This window comes from Epinephelus lanceolatus, chromosome 21 (genome assembly GCF_041903045.1).
Source record: "Epinephelus lanceolatus isolate andai-2023 chromosome 21, ASM4190304v1, whole genome shotgun sequence".
Lineage (NCBI taxonomy): Eukaryota > Metazoa > Chordata > Actinopteri > Perciformes > Serranidae > Epinephelus > Epinephelus lanceolatus.
Genome location: NC_135754.1, coordinates 34192975 through 34214402, shown reverse-complemented (window position 1 = coordinate 34214402; position 21428 = coordinate 34192975). Strand labels below are relative to the sequence as shown.

The 21428-nt window shown below is 40.2% G+C and overlaps 3 protein-coding genes and 1 long non-coding RNA gene across 6 annotated transcripts in view; 3 read left to right on the top strand and 1 right to left on the bottom strand.

Moving 5' to 3' along the window:
* Positions 1–5799, bottom strand: part of LOC117247384 (uncharacterized) — an 11028-nt gene extending 5229 nt beyond the window's left edge. The window contains exon 1 of the long non-coding RNA XR_004500819.2: positions 5631–5799. This is a non-coding gene — a long non-coding RNA (uncharacterized LOC117247384). The remainder of the gene's footprint in view (positions 1–5630) is intronic.
* The window catches only part of LOC117247382 (homeobox protein Hox-A3-like), a 24309-nt gene extending 2881 nt beyond the window's left edge, over positions 1–21428 (top strand). Inside the window, exons 2-4 of one of the 2 annotated variants that reach the window (XM_033611912.2) lie at positions 10647–10878; positions 18723–19063; positions 20573–21428. In XM_033611912.2, the coding sequence (XP_033467803.1) occupies positions 18817–19063; positions 20573–21162 (837 nt within the window). In that variant the 5' untranslated portion in view covers positions 10647–10878; positions 18723–18816 and the 3' untranslated portion in view covers positions 21163–21428. Of the gene's footprint in view, positions 1–10646; positions 10879–16515; positions 17694–18722; positions 19064–20572 lie in introns of those variants that run through there. The other variant, XM_033611914.2, reaches the window with a different exon arrangement.
* hoxb6b (homeobox B6b) lies at positions 28–2717 on the top strand. Of its 2 annotated transcripts, XM_033611916.2 has the most exons (3): positions 28–757; positions 1750–1782; positions 1878–2717. In XM_033611916.2, exons 1-3 carry the CDS (start codon positions 313–315, stop codon positions 2132–2134), a joined length of 735 nt encoding a protein of 244 aa, XP_033467807.1. In that variant the 5' UTR covers positions 28–312; the 3' UTR covers positions 2135–2717. The 2 variants fall into 2 exon arrangements, with proteins under 2 accessions (XP_033467807.1, XP_033467808.1); XM_033611917.2 differs by lacking the exon at positions 1750–1782 and having other exon boundaries at positions 34–757.
* hoxb5b (homeobox B5b) lies at positions 3109–5387 on the top strand. The gene is made up of 2 exons (XM_033611911.2): positions 3109–3982; positions 4409–5387. Exons 1-2 carry the CDS (start codon positions 3373–3375, stop codon positions 4654–4656), a joined length of 858 nt encoding a protein of 285 aa, XP_033467802.1. The 5' UTR covers positions 3109–3372; the 3' UTR covers positions 4657–5387.

The window sequence follows — 21428 nt, the reverse complement described above, 5'->3', positions numbered from 1 at the left end:
TGAGTCGCAGCATCTCTGAGTGTGTGCGTGAGCGTGCGTAAAGACCGACAGGCTCGAGCGCTTCATTTCGATTCACCGGGGACCCCTGCGCGCAACAAGAGCCCCCCATGGGTGCAATAGTGCAAGCACAGACGGCGGTGATTGGCCAGAGGTTGATCAGATGGTACACTTCCCCTCTGTATTCAGTGGCACCTCACAACCCCCCCTTTCAGCAAAAACCAAATCTCGGATAAAGTAATGGCAAAACCACTTGGACTATAAAAGACAACAAATCATATTCCTCCGGAGTATATACACCCCGTTGTCCACCCAATGAGTTCCTATTTTGTTAACTCAACTTTTCCCGTGTCTCTACCGGGAGGACAGGACTCTCTCCTGGGTCAGATACCGTTATATTCCTCGGGATACACCGATCCGTTAAGACACTACTCCAACGCGGCCACATATGGAGCAGCCAACATGCAGGAGAAGGTTTACCCGGCGTCCTATTACCAGCAGACGGGCGCAGCGGCCGCGGCCATCTACGGAAGGGCCGGCGGCGGAGCGCCCTGCGACTACAACCCGGTCGGGACTTTCTACAAGGACGCGGAGGGCTCGTGCGCTTTCTCGAACCGCGACGACCAGCCACTGTTTGTCACTCAGGAGCAGCGCAAAGCGGAGTGCCCGGAGCAGACTGTCAGTATGAGCAGCAGCATCGACGACAAGTCCTCCACTCTGATCTACCCGTGGATGCAGAGGATGAACGCCTGCTCCGCCGGTGAGTACAAACGTTTTAAACTCTGTTGTTGTCACGCAGCCTGGAGGTAAAAAGAGTCTCCGCGTGATGGAGTGAGCATCCCGAGCCCCACAGAGTTACCTGTCAGCTGTAGAGAGCTCCGTGCTCACACTGATATTTAATCGACTTAACGTTTAGAAGCAGAAACATCAAATAATTAGACCATTACGGAGCCGAATTTGAGATGATTGCGCACGGATCTTCATGCGCCTTCGGGGCTTTGGCTGCTACATCATCATCACATACATACACCACCGCACGCGCACACACGCACGCACACACAGACTTGGCCTACACCACCCAAGCTCCAACTTAAAGCTCTTAGTGTCACATGGCATCTCCGGAATGGGTCTTTTTTCACTTTAAGAGGGACGCTAAATATCGCAGGAACACTTTGAACTGCGATTTAATGTCCAAAACAGAAACACATTTTCATTACAAATATCAAAAACGAGACATTATATAAGCTTTGTGCATCACTGCGCAGTGTGACTCTGACTGTACATCCCTATTGTAATTCTATAGAACAATACAGTGCTGTCATAAGAGAGGAAACACGCCATCAGGGCACTTTTACGCAGCACATTATACGCTACATCCTACTGTAGCCTACATTAATAACATTATTTAGGAGATTTTTTTAAAAAATAAAACACATGTAAAGATCATTATAAACTCACTATGTGGTGTGTCATGTGTATCATAAAGAAATATTATAGAAAAATATAGTGGTATATATTTAAAAAAGGAATTTAAGCTGCTGAGTGACATTTGTGCACCAATAACAAGAGGCTTGTACAGGAATATTATTGGAGAAAATTTTAAAAAATGTATACAATAGAGTACAGTTAATTAATATATCATGATCTCATATTTATACACAACATAATATTATATTTGAATGTTACAAGACTGTGATTTGGAGTTAGAATACACCAAAAATCTGAATTTCCACTTTATTGTATTTTTTCCAGACACACCACTACAGATTTCAAGTGCACTCTCAGGTAGATTTTCTCCTCCTACACTTTCGATGTTAACCTAAAACAAACATTTAATTATTAATTCATGAATTCCTTCATTTATTTTCCCTTTGCTCCAGGTCCTTTTGGCAACAGTGGCCGCAGGGGCCGACAGACCTACACCCGCTACCAGACTCTGGAGCTGGAGAAGGAGTTCCACTTTAACCGCTACCTGACCAGGAGGCGCCGGATAGAGATCTCCCACGCCCTGTGTCTGACGGAGAGACAGATCAAAATCTGGTTTCAGAACCGCAGGATGAAGTGGAAAAAGGAGAACAAACTCCTCAATCCCTCAAAGACACCCGAGGAGGAGGAACAGGCGGAGAAGAAGAGCTAAAAGGACACTGACAGAAAGGCATGTGTGTGTGTGTTTGTGTGCACACTCCCAAAATAATAAAAAAAAAAGGATGTATTATTTCTTTGTAGATAAAGTGCTGCAAATCACATGTTAGAGACGTGTAGAGTGATAGACTTTATTTCAGTATCTGCACGGTGATAATGTCTGCATTAGGTTAAAATCAGGTCCTCCTCTGTTTGTCCTTGTGCTCGTGTGTGTTTTATTTAGGGGACTATGCAAAAATCCGCCAAAATGTAAATAATTTTTAGTGTTTAGTTTCTGACAATGTCGTTACCTCATGATCGTAGGCCTACTGAGTTTTATTTTCTTATTATTTGTGTTATTTTATGACATTAAAAAGAGGCTTTTTGTCCTTCCTACTGTACATCCTGTGGTGTTAGTTGTTCTATGATAGTCTCTAGGCTTGTTGTTTACAGCTGTGCCATCAACACTGACATTTGTACAGATGAGAAATGTTACATGTTATTTATTGTTGTTCACATTGTGTTCAATGCACATCTGGATATTGTGTGCAATATTTTGTTTAGGAAATTGTACATAGAAATAAAGGCTTTTTGATGTATATTGGAAAATCTCGTGGCGTCCTTTGTGCTCAAGGAATAATATTATTATAATAAGCAGCAGTATTGATATTAGTGTTATTATTACAGGGAGCTAAACCGCTTCTAAAGTCACAATAAACCAGTAAAATAAGACGATAAATTCACATAAAAGCTGCGTAAAGATTAAAATAATTTCCAGTTTGACACTCTACACGTTAAGCTGCCAACAGTGTGGCTGATAAGTCTCTGTTATGTGTTACCTGAGCCTTTTGTGGCCTATATTATCAGCGCGTTACATAAATGATGGATGACTCCAGGGCCTGACAGCGCGTCCCGGCGGGGCGCTACCGCCTCTGTCCGGAAGATGGCGCTCTCTGCCTGCGCGGCTCTCGGGGCGCAGCGGGGAGGCACCATTGACTGGAGCCTAACGACCATTATTTCGTCATCATTTGTAACCATGGAGCATGAATTACCTCTTGAAGTCATCAGTGAGGATTTACGACTGGTCAACAAAGGCACGTGATTCCCGAACGCTCTCCCATATTTGGCCGCATACCTGGCAAAGTACAGTAGGGCTTCATTGCTTATAATTCATGATTGCATCCATAAATCGTGCAAGCACACAGGATTATAGCGACAAAGATCTACAAATCGAGGCTTTAAAAATCCAAGCAAATGAGCTCTTACTTTGTAAACTCGTTCTCAGGGCGCTATCCAAATGGCTCCGACTATCAGTTACTAAATTATGGGACTAACGGCGCTGTGAGCGGTTCCTTCAGAGACCCTGGCACCATGCACTCCGGGTCTTTCGGCTACAACTACAATGGCATGGACCTAACCGTGAACCGCACCAACACCGGCAGCCACTTCGGGGCCGTGAGAGAGGATGCCCGGGGATTCGCGCCGGACGCCCGCTACAGACAGACACCCAACTGCTCGCTCTCATCTCCAGATCCGGTGCCGCCGTCGTGCGCCACGGCCAGCCGGGAGCCGCTGGAACTAAAAAGCCCCTCTCCTCCCTCTGACCGGAGCTCGACCTCGAGCGGCAACAATCTCAACAAAAGCAACAACGCTCATTTCACGGAGATAGAGGACGCCACCGTCGCCTCCGAGACCGAGGAGGGCGCGCACAGCAGCGGCGGCTCCAGCACGGCACCACGGGCGCAGCAGCAGCAGCAGCAGCAGCAGCACCAGGACCCCAACGCCACCTCCTCCACTAACACATCAAATGATTGCCAATCGCCACAAATATTCCCCTGGATGCGGAAACTGCACATAAGCCATGGTATATTTACACCTCTAATAATATTTAGTTGTGAAGGATGTCACGCTGATGGTGTGTCATAAATCTGTCAAGTGTTGCATGAGTGAGCAGGTCGGTGTGGATGATTCAGAAAGAGGCAGTATTTGTAAAGTCTTTATGGGGTTGTTTGGGTGCAGGTGAGCTGGAGCCTGAGAGCTTGTGAAATGTGGATTTAAATGTGTGCAGGCTGGCTCGAGATAAGACAGGCAGCTATAGCCGCGTGAGTGTTGTTATGTGTCGTGTTGGTTGCATGCTTCCATCCCTGCATCATTCCATGGTGTGTGACCCTCATGGTGAAGCCAAATTCTCAAAGTCTCGCAGTGCACACCTCGCCTCTCCTCCTGCTCTGCTCTTGTTGTTGTTGTTCAGTGCAGTTGCTAATTTTCTGGATTTTCTGTAAAATTGTAGATATGACTGGACCTGATGGGAAAAGGGCCCGAACCGCGTACACCCGGTACCAGACGCTAGAGCTGGAGAAAGAGTTTCACTTCAATAGGTACCTAACCAGGCGGCGGAGGATAGAGATAGCCCACGCCCTGTGTCTTTCCGAAAGACAGATCAAAATCTGGTTTCAGAACCGCAGGATGAAGTGGAAGAAGGACAATAAACTGAAAAGCATGAGTCTTGTGACAGGAGGCAGCGCCTTCCACAACTGAATAACTTTTGGTTGGAGAGTTAAAAAAAAGAATAAGTAAAAAACAAATAAAAAAAAAAAAGAATCCATGAGTACTGTAAAGCTATTTGAAAGCGCAGCACCTTCCAGCATGCCATTGTGATAGAAAAAGAAGTATTCTGTGGTCTTAAAAATGCCATTTTTAGTTCCCTGTTGTTGTTCTATGATAGCTTAGATGTCCTGTTTGGAGAAAACAAGATGTAAATATTATTGGGGGTATTAACTGTCCATGCTTTTTGCTCTGTCTCTCCCTCTTTCTCTCTCTTGAAGGTGTTTCAACTTGAGCTCTTTATTGTGACTTCTTGACGGTCTAACAGGAGTAAATTCATTGTACAGTTACAAACAAACAAAAAAAAGAAGAAGAAGAAAAGTTTCCAAACCATATGCTGCTCTTCATTGAATGTAATGTATCCCGGGGCCATTCAAAGCGCTTTAGTGTCAGTTTTACTGCTATTTTTGATCTTGTGGCCACATCCATAAAGTTTCAAGCCAATGTGTAGCTTTAGGATATTTTGTGCATCTATGATTATTATTATTATTATTGTTTAGGATAATTATGAGCAATGCAAATGTATTCAACCTGTCAATGTGATAAATTTTTAGTGCAAAGGGTTATTCTGTGGATAGGCAGTGATGTAAGCTTTTTTCGCCAATAAGCTTTTTGTATTTGTAAGTGAACTCATAGCGCTTGGAAATAAAAGTTTCTCCCAATTGCTTTGTCTCGACTGTATTGTCATTAAATACAAACACGTCATAGTTAGGTTTGTTTTTTAGAAGAAGAGGAAGAAGAAGCAGCTGCGTAAAAACTTGTGCTTCGCTCCTGACCCAAAATAAACCCACTAATGATTAACCTGCACGAATTATAAAAGTGTCACACGAACAAAGATTTTAAGGCGACATCTTTTGGGGCTCTGTGTAGCAGAGACAAAGTGACAGAGAAAACATTTTCAAACTTACCTCCTCTGACTCTGTCCTGCAGCGAGGTGCGCGCTTGCCAAATTTGTTGGTGATAAAATCCCCCAAAAATGAGTGGCTTTGGCTTACAGGTATATAGGCAAGGCTGAAGTTGGTAAAAATCCCCCCTTACCAAAGATTGTATAGGCCTATATTACTTACAGACTGTGAAAAGTCACGTGAGGTCCATAAAGTTGGTTTTATGGTTTTGGGGAGTAGACAATGTACTATATAATTCACAACCTTGAATGAAAGTGACGGCTTAACTGCATGGATGGGACTGGAAAGGCTGGACTGGGGAAGGAAGTGGACTCCAGTTATATTTAGTTAGTTTAAGCTGCTGGGAAAACTTGGGAAAACAGTTTCCATAAAAATATTGTTGGTGCTTTAATTTTATTTTTAAATGCCAGGTTAAATATGTGGATTTATTTTAAAAATGCTGTCTTTCAATTTGAGATAAAATCCAAATTTATTTCACATTTCTGCAAGTGGAGGAACTCCAATTATTTCACACTTTTAATGTTTGTTAAAATGAAAATATCAGCTTAAACTGTTGGGAACAAAAGGCGTTTAAGGCCTGTTTTTCTGCGCAGCTGTGCATGAGTTTCTTGTGTTTAAAAAATAAATAAATAAACACACTAAATGGTTTATTTTGCAAAATGTTTTAGGAGGAAAAAAATCTAATTATTCGGCTTTAACTCGAGGCTTTATGCAAGTGACATGAAACGAACTTGAGCGAGCTCCTGGAGTGATTTATGCCGATGTGTCAAGTCACAGAGCGGCCAAAGGTGAAGTCTCGGACAACCCTGAGCTGGACACACAGGCTTCACTGCTTTAACATAAAGAAATCTGCAGGCTATAGCCTACACATGCGTGGGCTTATATGCATTTGTCTAATAAAACATAATGATATTATCTCCAGGAAACTAAAGGTTATATGAGACTTGTGCAATATTTCCCAAAGTCTTTTCATTGCAGGTAAAAAGGGAGGAGAAAAAAAAAGTTAAAACCAGTGGTGGGCTATATGGGTCCCAGACATTTTCCACATATTCATAACTATTAAGTGGCAATTTAACCAGCATAATGAGTATTGCATATTGATAGGGGTAATCTGTACCCGGATCTCATGCATAATTCATGGCGGCGGGGATCATCGCTGGGTCAGGAGACGATATAGACTGCTGCAGCCGCAGATGCGTCAGGAGGAGGAAGCGCACTGCTGCCAGACTTTGCACTGTCACGATCGAGAGGGAGAAAAGTGTATTTTGCACATGAGATTATAGACATATATGCTTTTATTCCTAGTATATTTAAGAATCTAGATCACTGTAAACATGTTGCGTAAATTTGCCAAATGCTCTCCTCTGTGCGCTCTGCTTTGCAACAAGACTCGTTTGAGAGTTTTGACACGTGTATAGAAAGAAGTGTAACATATACAGTAAATAATAATAATCCACCAAACATCATTTTTAACCACATATGTGTCATAATTTTGATATAAAATCCATTTAAACGCTGCTTCCTGACGCAGCGTCTGTTTCAACGCAGTTAACGTAAATAATAAATTCCCAAATAAGCTCTAAAATAAATGTCAGCACAGAAAATGCCTTTATTTTACAATTAAATAAAATAACTTCATATCAGGAACCATTTAAACCCCAGCACATGTCACGTGGGATTTAACGCCTTCATTAAATCATACTGATGAAATATATGAAACAAATGTCACCCTGAGTGGGTTTTTGGGGAGGCCAGTTTATCGTGTCATGGATGTTCAACATCTGGCTGGGCAGCATGTGTGTGTGAGTGTGTGATGTGATGCAGATGTTGTGCCAGCAGAGGGCGCCTCAGACCGGCCCCGGCTGATGATGGATGGTCTTTTCTGTGTGTCCCTACTCAGAGTCTGATCATGTTGAGCGTGTAGTGTCACAGAGCAGGACACAGAAACACCAGAGTCACTCCGCGCGTGTTTATTAGTGATCTCTTTAGGTGTGTCCAGGCTGAGTGGGCGGAATGAACCTTTAATCCTGCACTCTGAGCTGAGAGTGAAACTGTGTGTGAGGGTTCAGGTTGTCTTTTGGTTCAGGATGTTGAGGCTGATTATCAGACTGAATGTCTTCTCACTTTAGCTGAGTGTATTCACTCAAGTTTTGTACTTGAGTACAATCTGAGCCACTTACATCACTACATTTAGGGACTGTTCTTTACATGTCAGAGGACGGGGTGGCTGGAGTGTGACCTCATTACAGCTACACCTACAAATATTTTTCTTTGTGCCTCTCTGAGTGACTGGAGGTAAATGCATGACCCTCCTTCCATTACAAATGATTTATTAGATTTTTAAAACTTACCCTTTGATGTTTGAAGTTTAAAAGTTGAAGACAGAGTTGAAAAAAGCCTCTGTTTTTTACTCTTGTCGTGCATGTTGGTTTGTTCCTAACAGTTTATTTTCAGCCAAATTTTAAATGAGATGTAGAATAAAGTGATTTTGATTAATTAGATCTATTTTAAGCTCAGATTATGTTATGTTTTTTCCGAGGGAAGTATTTGTTGCACATGATGTGTCCAAGGACTGTCAGAAATTTAAAAAAAAAATCCAACTATAATTTCTGTTTTTACAGTTTCTAGTTGTGATAAATTGTTTAATTTTGGCACTTTTTAAAGAAAACATGCCTTTGGAAGGCATAAAAAAATACAAAATACAGACATTTAAAGTTGTATGCCCCTCCCCTAAACTGAAATAAAAAAAATACAAGTCCCTCCCTAGTGCTTAAAAAAAATATTTGGTATGCGTCCCTTTTTTTTTTTTTTTTTTTTTTACCACCCCCTCCTCTCTCATAAGTAACGAACAGTCCCCTATCTGATCCGTGGGGCTGCAACAACTTCACGTCCATTAATCTGTTAATTATTTTCTCGATTAATCGATCAGTTGTTTGGTCAATAAAATGTCAAGCTCAAGATGACGTCCTCAAATGGAATAGATTCAGTTTACTGTCACAGAGGAGCAAAGATACCAGAAAATGTTTACATTTAAGAAGCCGGAATTAGAGAATTTTTACTTTTGTTTCTTAAAAAATGACTTAAACTGATTAATTAATTATCAAATTAGTTGGTGATTCATTTAACAGCTGGCAATTGGGCGATTAATCGTTGCAGTTCTATCTGACAGCAGTTTTAATATTTAGATTTTACACAAGAAAGAGGAGAAACTTATAATAAATCAAAGTTCAAAGGTCAAACTATAGTGGTTTTTCAATATTTCTGGCTTGTGACCAGTTACAAAAAGTCAGTTTTTTGATTGTCATGATTCTGATTTCTATGTGCTGTCAGAAGTCCCACCAAAAAAACATTTTCCCTCCAAACTTCTCATGTGGTTTCATTTAAATAATAATTTGAGGCCCAAAGACGTGAAATTATTCAATATTTCACAGAAAACCAAAAATTTGCACACAAAAAATACATTTGTGTATATTAACTTCCTCTTCCATTAATCATCTCACGACCCCTCAGACTTATCCTTTGACCCTTTAAAAGTTTTTAAAGACCCCTTGATTGGGAAGCACTGGACTCATAGTTAAAGCAGCTACAGTGAAACACGCTGTTCTAGTATGTCTACAATAATATGTAAGTCAATGGGTGTTTTTCTGCAGAATACTTTTTATATTAAAGTGTTGTGTTGCTCATACTTTTACTGAAGTTTGGACCTGGAATGCAGAAGCTTTAGTGTTTTTACATTGTTGGTGCTTCTACGTAAATAAAGGATGTGAGTCTTCCTCCACTGTGAGCCTGAAGGGAAATGAAACTCAGGATTATGACCAACAAGTATTTAAGGTCAAAGGCTGTAGCTGTAAAAATATTCTTCCAAATCTGTGTAGGTGTACTGGACGAAAGTGTTTTTGGTTCTACTTTCACGACTGAATTTATGTGTGTTACCACCCTAAATCATTCACTAAGGAAGTTTTTAAGGTTACAGCTGCAGATTTGGTGGATTAAATCTAAGTATTAATGATTTATTAACGTTTATTACTGCTAACTTGATTTAATAAACCCCTTTATTAATGATTTATTAACACTTACTACTGCTGATTTGACTTAATACATGTCTTTATTAATGATTTATTAACATTTATAACTGCAGACATGATTCAATAAACCCTTTAACTGATGACTTAACATTTATAAGTGCAGACTTTATTTAACCCTTTTATTAGGGCTAATACTTATTAGCATTGATAACATGCAACCCATTTAATTAATATCGACTTACGAGCATTTATAACTGCAGACTTAATGATTAAACCCCTTTAATGAAGACTTATTAACGGTTATAACAGCCCACTTGGTGTGTCAAAGACTTATGAGCATTCATAGCTGCAGAGTTGACATCTTATTATTATCACTAAGCCCATGAGCATTTATAAATGCATTGCCAACATTTACAGCCGCATTATTATCATCACAATGCAAAGAATAACCATCAGCCACCCAGAATTCGCTGTTATTCATGCTTATAACGGATTGATTTATTAAGCATTAATAAAGCAGTTAATAGCAGGTTATTACCCCTTTATAAAGACTACATCACTACAAACATGAAGGCCTATCATTTGCAGACAGCTTTATAAAGTAATAAGTGTATTGTTCGTTAATATTTTCACATTATGTTAAGGAGGGCTGCAGCTTCCTGTCCTCGTGCACGCAGGCGCTGGCCAGCTGTCATCTATATATACCCTGTAGATCCGAATTTGTGTAAATATAGCAGCAGCCACAAATTCGCGTCTTGGGGAGTATGTAGGTGATGACACTTCACCTCGAGGGGAGGAAAAGCACTCATTCAAAAGACGAGAAAAGACGCTCTGCTGTCTGCATGTCCTTCAGTGTAATTTAATGTTATATACTGCTGCATGTGTGACGTTTACGGGCCTGGTAATGTGTGTTCACAGTGTTGTTGCGAGCCGCAGGGCCCCTCGCCAGACTCCATTCGCTGTTTTGAGTGTTTTCCTTTTCTCTCTCTTGTAGCTGCAGATCGTTGGAGAATATGACATCTGTGAAAGTTGCAGGACAGGCCCTTGAATGTGGGGCATTGTTCGGCACATCATTTATCTTCTTTTCACTGCACTCCGCTTGTGCCTGTATGGTCGAGGAGGAGTTTTAGCTTTCAAGGGAAATGTGAGGAGCATCGCAACAAACAGACTTCAGGCGGACTGGACGGAGAATCTGTGGCTGGAGAAGATGAAACCTAGAGAGAGAAGTAAGTTGATTTAATATTTGTTTCACTGTGTTAATAAGAAAAGTGCAGATGTGTTTGGGTTTTATTTGGGAGAATAATCATGTTACAGGCGGATATGGGTCACACTTTACTGTAAGCATTTATAAGCAGTAATAAATGGGTTATAACGCATATTAATGTGGTTTTAACTGGATATAAAGTCAGTTTTATTCAAGTTAAGTGTTTATTAATGCACAGTATTTGTCTGTAATTCTAATTTCTCTTATATACAGGTATTTTCTATCATTATTGTTGAGTTTATAATTAATTATGTGTACATACACCAGCTTAAACACTTATATTTGTTGACAAAAACATTAATAAACACTTGCATCTGTCAGTAACTACATTATAGTGTGTTAGAAACAGTTTACAAAGTGTTTATATATATTATTCTAAATTAATATGTTGCCACAAGAGAGTCAAAGGCCTGACATGGGATTTAGAGACATTTAAAAGTTTGATTTGGTGTAGAAAATTCAGATTTCTTTATGATTTTGATCTTGATTTTAAAAAGTTGAATTATTTTAATAATCCAGATGGGGACATTTAACGCAGCTGCCATTTTTGGTGCTTAAAATCTTTGTTTTTTGTTTATTTTAGCTGCATTTTCATCCTATATTTGTGTATTTTAATGTATTTATTATCTTAGTTGCTTGTGTCAGCTGTGGGAAGTTGCTTCTACTGTTGATTCAACTGCCTTGAATTAATTCAGAGACATAAATCCTCCTCCTTGTGGACACGTGGTTCCTGCAGCTAATTGTCAAGAGAGGCTTGTCAGCAGGCCTGCAGACTGAATGGAGGGGTGGAGGTGGGGTGAGGAAGAGGTGGGTGGGTGGGTGTGGGGTGTGCATGTCCATCACAGTCCAGACAGGCAGCCTGAAGAGTGCAAAGCTCACCGTGGTGATGAAGATGGGATGTAAAGTGCAGCTCAGGGATGTTGTCACATCTGAATAATAACTGTCACCTCACTGCAGGCCGCAGGGATCAAACATGAATTTATATTTATACTGTACACTGACTTATCATGTCAGTCCATCTGCATCCTCTTCCTCCTCTTCTTCTTCTTCATCTTCTCCTGTGGCTGCCTCATATATCACAGGACAGTTTAGACTTTTGAAGACGGCACTTATTGCTGATTTTCTTTGTATTTATACGGCTCTTTTTATGGCCACATATAGGCCATCGCAGAGATTTATGGCACACATATGCAGTTGTGGGAGAAATATTCAGATGCTTCGGGCTACTTGGAAGTAGAAATACCACAATCTGAAACTACTCCATTACAAGTAAAAGTCTGAATTCAAAATGTAACACAAGTATTATCAGCAAAATGTACTCATGCAGAATGATATTATTGTGTTTCTATCACTAACTAATCCTATTTAATGTTGCAGCTCATCAACATTGAGCCAATTTGAGATTCTTTACACACTGGGTAGATTCATCATATCATGACCAGCTGCTGATTTTGAGGTGGATGCAGACGACATGCCCCTCTTAATATTTAAAACATGCATTTGTCCCCCCAATACCAACATAAAAGTAGCTGAGGACTTTTATTTGACAATATAAAAGGCATTTACACCATGAACTGAGGCAGAAATTGGTGCATAAAAACTCAGAATGCAGGAAATAAAGTGTTTGACGCTCACATTTTTCTGGCATTTCATATGTCACCTTCAATATTAAGTTTAAACCTACGCCCTCATGTAGGCATATCATATTTTTTATGTAAAATTAACTACGAGTGTCAGATAAATGTTGTGCAGTAGTTGCAGAAAAAAGTAAAGTACAAGTTTGTCAAAGCATCTGTAAATACAGTTACAATCCAGCACTGCATATAGTGCAAAACTTAATTTAAACGCCCGGCCCCTTTTACTAGCTTAGTGTGGCTGCACATTTTGCCAAATAAAGGCCTGTCTCAATTAGAGGCCTGGTCTGGATTCCCAACACATTCTCACTCCGACTGTCCAGAAACAATGTGAAAGGTACCCTGTGTTCTGCCTGTTACAGGTATTGTCTTCTTTCAAAATACACTTCAGTTGTCACGGGAAATTTACCATTTACACACAGTCTCTTTCAAAATAAAAGCACTATGTCAGTACAACATCGCACATTGACACTTTTTTTTTCTCTCCAACAACTAACACACGTAGTTGGGTTTAGGCAACAAAAGCGCGTGGTTCTTTGGATGTATAAAACCGGATTGTTGGCTACCTAATTAGTTAGCTGTTTAGATCGCACAGACAAATGTAAATGTTTAAACTTTTGTCAGTATGGAGATGCTATACAGTGTTTGCTCAGTCATACAGTCAGAATATGCATCCTTTCCTTGATTACCCTGTGAGTTATTCATATTTCTTTGGTTCATAAGGGTCCACCGATCAAAAGAATCAAAAGTGCTTCTCATAAGAATTAATCCAAGTTATGAATATTGTTTTAACAGGATAAAGTGGTGTTGTGGCGATATGCCGGGTGTCATAATCCTTGCGTCCCATGAAATGAGAGTCATAACATAACACAGAGAGTCATAACATAACACATGATTTGTTACTTAAAGCCTAATTTTTATACAAGTAATATTCACACTGGTTCAAATAAACAATTTGATCATATTTCCTTTGCTGAGCAACAGTTTTGTGTCAAAGGAATTAAAGGCCTGTCTCTATTATAGGCCTGTTGAGTTCAGGGATTTAAACAAATAATAGCCTGCGCTATTAATTGAAGTTTTACGATATATGCTAAGTTGCCAGTTTATTAGGTACACCTGCATGTGCCTTCATTCATATACAGTAAACACCTCTCAGTATGGCTCTATACAGTCCAACACTACAGGCTTCATGAAGCTGTTTGACAAAAAGAAAAATTCCAGAGCTTTATGCCACTTCTCATGGTCTTCATCAGCGTGTAGAGCTGCCTCAGTTGTCATTGCTAACAGTGGAAACTGCATACATACTGTAAAACCCATGGGATGTGGCTGAAAGCTCCTCGAACTGTCCAGTAAATGGACCTTCCACTAAGAATACAAGGGTAAGGACTGTTGCATTGAACTATTAGGTTTAGCTAAGTGTACCTAATAAAGTGGCAGCTGAGTGCATGTGCGTACAAGTTTTCATCTTTTATGTGAAGCTATAGAGACATTTAACTCAACCCTGTCTTTAAATGAAACTAAACAAAATCACCTTTCTCACACTGCAGCCATATCAGAATCAGAATCAGAATCAGAAATACTTTATTGATCCTCGAGGTGAAATTATTTGCGTTACAGGTGCTCCTTGCAAGAGTGGAAAGATAAGTGAAAATATAAGAATATAGCACGCTTTTAACGAGCAAATCAGATTTCTGTTCAAGTAAAAACAAGTGAGAAATTCTAAGTCGCAGGAAATGTCACATTAGTCAGCCCAACTTAAATAAATGAGTTGTTTGAAATACAAACACAAGATATCTTACTTGAAATCATTAAGTTGTTTTGAAATATTAATACTTAGTTTTCATCCCAATTTGTAAAATATCGCTGCTTTATCTGTAGACTTTCACGTGTACGTATGACACTCTTGGTATCCTCCTACATCTGTTGTTAACATTTTTGGACACTATGTTGTTACTTGCATTGTGTTTTTTCAAAATAAACTTCCATTTTCACAGGAAACTTACAGTTTTGGCTGGTTAGAGGCATACAGTCTTTTTCAAAATAAACTTGCAATGTCTGTAAAACATCTCATATTTACTTTATGTCCTTGTGCAACAAAAGCACATGGTTAGGTTTAGGCTCTACAAACTGCCCCCAGGCGATGCATTTCATAACATCACCAAAGGTGCCTTTATGCGTCGGTATCCTATATGCAGGCTTCCACTGACATAGCACTGGTATTTGACGACTTTGGTTGGTGGCCACTGCATCAACAGCTGCTGCTACCCAGTGTGTATTTGCGAAAGATGATTCTGGGCTTTGGTTTCTAACGTCCAGATCAGTGAGAAGCAGTGGTGTTTGGGGCGCCCCCTAGCTCACCAGATAGAGCAGGCACCCCATGTACAAAGGCTGTGTCCTTGCCACAGCAGTTGCGGATGTCAAACCTTGGCCCCCTGCTGTGCGTCCTTCCCCCTCCCACGCTAGAGCTGTCCTATCAAATGGCGAGGCAAAAAGCCCCCAAAAATATCTTCAATTAAAAAAAGCAGCGGTTTGACAAGTTCGGAATGAGAGCTAACTGGTAGTCTATACTACTTCAAGAGTACATCTAAAGTCAAATTATCATGTACTTCATAGACCTACTGTTTTTTTAGTTTACTTAAACTCGAGTGTAAGTGCACTACGCTAGTTTGATAGTACAACATACAATCCCACTTTACTTATATCCAGCAAGTACCTTTACGTTTTCTTAGGCAATCGATTGCTATTCTATTAGATACAACTGAGAAATTCTAAATTGTGGGAAATGTCACATTAGTCAGCCCAACTTAAATAAATGAGTTGTTTAAAATACAACATATTTTAGTCGAAATTATTCAGTTGTTTGAAATAGTGACTCTAAGTAGTCTACTAAGTCAAGAGTACATCTCAAGTCAGTATCAAGTAGGCTACTCCACTGGCTTATTGTTTGTTTTTAGTTACCTATCAGATTGCTGTTCAAGGAAATACAATTGAGAAATTCCAAGTGGCAGTAAATGTCACACTAGTTAACCCAACTTAAATAAATGAGTTGTTTGGAATACAGACACAATATATTTGACTTGAAATTATTAAGTTGTTTGAAATTGTAATTCTAAGTAGTCAACTAATTCAACCGTACATCCGAAGGAGAATTATCAGGTAGGCCTACTGTTTTTTTTAGTTACTTAAACTCGCATGTTAGCGTAATAGCTACACTAAAAAGTATTTGTTGTATAACAATATCCCACTTTGCTTAAATCCAAAATGTACCTTTGCTCTTTTTTTAAGGCAATCGGTTTGCACGGTTTTAACAATCAGATCACTGTTCAAGTAGCTAAATACAATTGAGACATTCTAAGTTACAGGAAATGTCACATTAGTCGGCCCTACTTAAATAAATGAGTTGTTTGAAAAACAAATGCAAGATATTCTACGTATTCATTTTAATTATTAGTTAATATAACGTACAGTACCTATTCCACTTTACGTAAGCCAAAGAAGCACCTTTGCTGTTTGTTGAGGCAATCGGTTCACATGGTTTTAACAATTTAGTCAGATTGCTGTTCAAGTAAATACAATTAATAGGTTGCAGGACATGTGACACTAGTCAGCCCAACTTAAATAAATGAGTTGTTTGAAATAGTGACTCTAAGTAGTCTGCTAACATCTCAAGTGAATTATCAAGTAGGCTACTCCATGTTTGTTTTTAGTTACTTGCCTGTAAGTGCACTAAACTGAATAAGTATTTGTTAGTATAACATGCAATGCCTTTTTCACTTTACATAAGTCAAACAAGTACCTTTAATGAGATTTTTTTAAGGTACTTGGTTTGCCTTAAAAATCAAGTTAGTGGTACTTGTGTGACTTAAGTGCTTCAAACATCCATTACATATCAATGAAAACTGGGTTAATTCTCTTAAAATAATCGGATTTAAATCAAGATAGTGACACAGATCAAATTACAATTATATGTTTATTTATTTGTTTATTTGCATTTTTGATTTTCTAACAAACAAACTTTGGTTAAGAGGCTAGTCTGCACAAATTTAGTTTATATGAAATAAGAAGCTTCAAACTTTTATTTCTGGACACCACACACAGAGATGTGGTCTGTCTGCGTCCAGATTCTCTCGGCTGACGGTGCACGGCTCAGAGATCAAAGGTGCTCATTTGCATTAATTAACGCTGCTCAGTTAAATATTACCTTTCAGAGCCAATCAAAGCGATCGAGCAAAACACGAAGATGAGACATCAAAGCAGCGCCAATCGATGCTGTGCAGCAGTCTGATGGTCACTGTGTAAACCAAACCGAGGCCTCATTACAGGATCAACTTTTTAATGGACGCTGCTGCTGCTGCTGCTGACCACCACTGTCTGCCTCCCCTTTAGTGCTTTAAAATGACTCACTCATTTAAATTAGAAACAAAAAAAAAATCTCATTACATAAACAAGACGTAATGCACTTGGTATGTGAGTGTGTAAAAAAAACTCTCCAGACTAAATAGTTTCTTTGCCGAGGTAATTTATGGCATCTCCGCTGGCATCGCTCCTAAAGGGGATGTTTGAATTTATTATAACAGAGCTGGACAAGTTCCCAGGATGAAAACAGACATGTCTGTGTGTTCAAATGCAACTCAAAACTAGAAGCTTTTTGGGGCTTGTTTTAATGCATGTTACAGTGTTGGGAGGCGACTTCTTAACAGATCATTTTCCTTATCTAAATCCACTTAAAATGGGCTCCAGTGCCAAAACATTCCAGCTCTTCCTGGCCCTCTGCTGAGCCACCTTTTAGGATTTCCATGCTGCTCTAATCGCCATAAAGACGTAGAGGTAAACCCATGTAGAAAATCTTTATTGCAGGGGGCTATTTCCATATATGAAACCGAGCTTGCATGATCAGCAGAAAGGCTTTTCTTTTTTCCACAGACACACACACCACACACCGCACACCGCACACACACACAGGCTGACATTGTGTGCTATGCAGGGCGGTGTGAGCTGCAGAAACACTGTCCACTCCGCTTCACCCCACTGGCATGCAAAGCCACATCATCATCTAATGCGAGAGGCGCTTCTTTTCCTCTGCGGGGATTTTATTCTAATCCGGAGAGGTGTTTTTTTTGTCTTCACCAAACAGAAAAAAAAGGTGAGAGGAAGGTGGTGTGTGTTTGTTTGCGTGCGGATTGTTTCAGTGCGGGATGAATGTAGGTTGTGAAGGTAAGGCAGCCCGGGTGTTGTGCCGCGGACTGGGTTATGTGTCTTTATGATTTACGAGCCTGACTCCAGCCGCGGTTCAACCAGAGTTCATAAAGCTGCATGCCTCCAGACTTTATTCTCTCTCGCTGCTTTCTCTCTTCGCCCTTAAAAAAAACTGCTGCTTAATAATTCTGTTTCTGTTGAATTCAATTTAATTAAGATGTTGATTTTTTTCTCCCTTTAAATCGCGTTTTGTTTCAGTTGAGGGCAGAAACAGCTGCAGCAGCAGCGCACAATGGACTTGTGTATTATTTTGCATTTGATAGAGATGGATGAGCTTTTTAGTAGATTGTGATATAATATTTAATTATTTTCTCCTTGAAAATATTACAGACAGCACCATCCATTAACTGAGCAAAGCCTGTTATTTATCAACACTTGCAGGCCTGATGTAATTCCAGGAAAACAGATTTAAAAAGAATGTATTTATTCCTATATTTATTTAAAATGCCTTTTTATTTTATGTGCCTTTTTTATGTTTGCATGTTTAGACTGATTACTATGAGTGTTTGCCTTTTGTTCTTGCTGCCATAATTGATTATATCTTATTATTTTTAAAAGCAAGCTAAATTCTTTGGAAATAATCTCGTTTTAAAACCTGAAATCTTTATATTTCGTTTATTTTATCTGCATTACAACACAATTAATAAATGATAATAAGCCTTGTTGTAAGCCAGTGAGGTGTACAGTGATTGTAAAGGGTATAAAAATGAGAATTAATTTGATTTCTGCGCAGATTATCCTCTACTATCCATTTGCTGTTTTCCACAGGCTCTATTTCCCCCAAACTCTTATTTTGCCGTTGCCTCTCAGGCCAGGAGAGGCTTGCTATTCATGTCAGCATACTATTGAGTTGATAAGATGGATCATGTGGTCTCCTCCCTGATTTCTGTCTCCGTCTTTTTTTCTACCCTCTCAGGCCAGAAGCTGCAGGGCTCTCTGGAAACCTGCCATGTGACATTTGGCTGCCAGCGCTCCGTCAGAAGGTCAAAGGGGGCCCCGGTGCACATTTAATGGAAATGCAGAGAACCAGTGCGACACAAAACATCCAGCATCACGACTTCTTCTTCGGCGAGTCTCTGGAGGATGTCAGCGGGTTCGGGTGCGCAGCCGCACACCAGCAGTTGGCGCAAGTGGAGACGTTTGAGCGCCGGAGGTCAAAGCAGCAACAGATCCCCAAGTTCCCTTTGAGCAAAAAGATTTTCCCCTGGATGAAAGAGTCCAGACCCTCGAATCAGAAACACGGCAGGAGGATCGCAGGTTTGTATGACGTAAAGAAAAGGGCCTTTTCATTTATGTCCCCTGTAAGGAGCTCTTTTAATGCAGGAAATTAGTTTATATATTTTTTCTTTCCAGGTTCAAAAGGTCAGGTGGCTATGAACCGACAGTCAGGCCTGCAGCAGGAGGATAAACACACACACGAGTTTATAGGCTTATATTGTTTTATTTAAAATCACAATGACATGAGAATAACATTTATTTAAATGGTCTTCAAAACAAAAACCATAAACAGACAATTAAAGACAGGAATGACTGACAATATGTAGAAGAAGATACAAATAAAACTGCACCAAAATACCACTGAAAAATTGGGTTTTAGAGGAAACATTGATATGAATGCCTTCCTTCATTTCATCTTTCATAAGGCCTGATAATAACCTGTCCCTTTAAGTGTAATTTTTTAAACACAAGTTGTCTCAGAGGCCTTTTTTAAATTTGTGCCTTGAGTAAAAACTCCAAATATCTCTGATGTAAAAACAAATATGTGAGACCTTAAAACTCTTGGTCACCATTTCTCAAATTTAGATTCTTCCGTTCCCTAAACATGCCATCATGGGCTTAGATTTTGGGAGGGACACAGGGGACTCATCCCCCTTAATATTTAGAACATGTGCATTTGTTGCAGGGGACTTTTGTTTGGATGAAATTAAAGACATTTCCACCATGAATTAATGCAGAAAAGGCAAAGAAAATGGTGCATGGAAATCCACCAGAATGCAGGAAATTAAGTGAAGCTCAAAATGTTATGGTGAAGGACCCCAAGTCTCTCATTTCATATGCTGACATGAAACATGTGTCTTTGTTCCACTTCTAAAAAAAAATAACATGCCAGATAAACTTTTGGTCACCATTTTTGAAATATCTCAGATTCCTCCTCTTTATACATTCCTCATGCAACACCATGACCTCTAAGTTATTTGTAAACAACCTGGTTTTTGTGATTTCTTTTTGTGCCTTTTTTTGGTGATTTCTCTGCCTCTTGTCTAATTATTTATTTATTTAGCCTTTATTTATACAGCTTAGGTTGACTGACAAGGGTGTAGGTCTTGTTTCAACATGGGGGGAGGCACTGAAATGGGAGGTTAGAGGGTCGTCCATCAGAAAATTTTGAGCTTCAGGCGTGAATTTCTGTGCGCCAATCTGTGAATTTTCTGCATTAATTTAGGGTGTAAATGTCTTTAATTTTGTCATGTTCTTACAGGTGGAGACAGATGCACATGTCCTAAATATTGAGGAGGATGTGTCCCCTGCATCCGTCCTGATATCTACACCCATGTTAACCGTGCATGCATGATGTTATAACAAGAGAGTGAGCTAATAAAGCAGAGGAGTGACAGTAAACAAGGTACCTGCACAGTGAAAGCAGGCAGAGAAAAATATTTAGGATCCTCTCGAGGTCATAAATAAAAAGCAGAGAAAACAAACCTCCCATTAACCTCTTTCACCCCGTGATTACAACCTGCTCAACCTTCCTGTTTGTCTCCACAGACTGCACCGTCAACGAGAAGTGTCCGAGCGCGACCCCGGCCTCCAAGAGGACGCGCACCGCGTACACGAGCGCGCAACTGGTGGAGCTGGAGAAGGAGTTCCACTTCAGCCGCTACCTGTGCAGGCCGCGGCGGGTGGAGATGGCCAGCCTGCTCAACCTCCACGAGAGGCAGATCAAGATCTGGTTCCAGAACCGGCGGATGAAGCAGAAGAAGGACGAGAGAGTGCAGGGCCTCACTGCTACCAACACCACCACCACCACCACCTCCTCCTCCTCACCCCCGTCCTCCCCCTCCGCCTCGGGCAGCCCCACTCTATCGAGCCTGGGTTATGTCCATCTGGGCGGGGATTACCAACCGGCCTCTCCTCCGCTCAAGTCTCAACAACACCAGTCCCAGCCGGCGTACCCGGCAGAATACTCCAAATATCCAGCTCCAAGCTTTACGCACGGCCCTCAGTTCAATGCGCAGTACGACACGCACACCACCTCGCGCACAACAGACTCAAATGTGGATGTTAACGGGTCATATTTCCCGCAGAGCTGCACTCAGGACAGAATCATGCAAGCTCCGAAACTGACTCATCTGTAGCAGAAACATTTGAAACCCTCGACTCCACCGATCCGTCTTGTGCATGTATTTATTATTATTTATTTATTAGACTAATTAATCTAAACATTAGTCTCAAGTCTTATTTATTTAAGTTTAATCACTTTCTATCAGTTGTTGTGTTAACTTTTACGCATGGGCCTCCTCTAAATATTTTCCCAGAGACACTCAGCCCTGTGTATCTTCCATTTAAATGTTCGCTGCTGTTAATTCAGCTACATAAATAAAAGCAGTTTGTTGAGATTTCA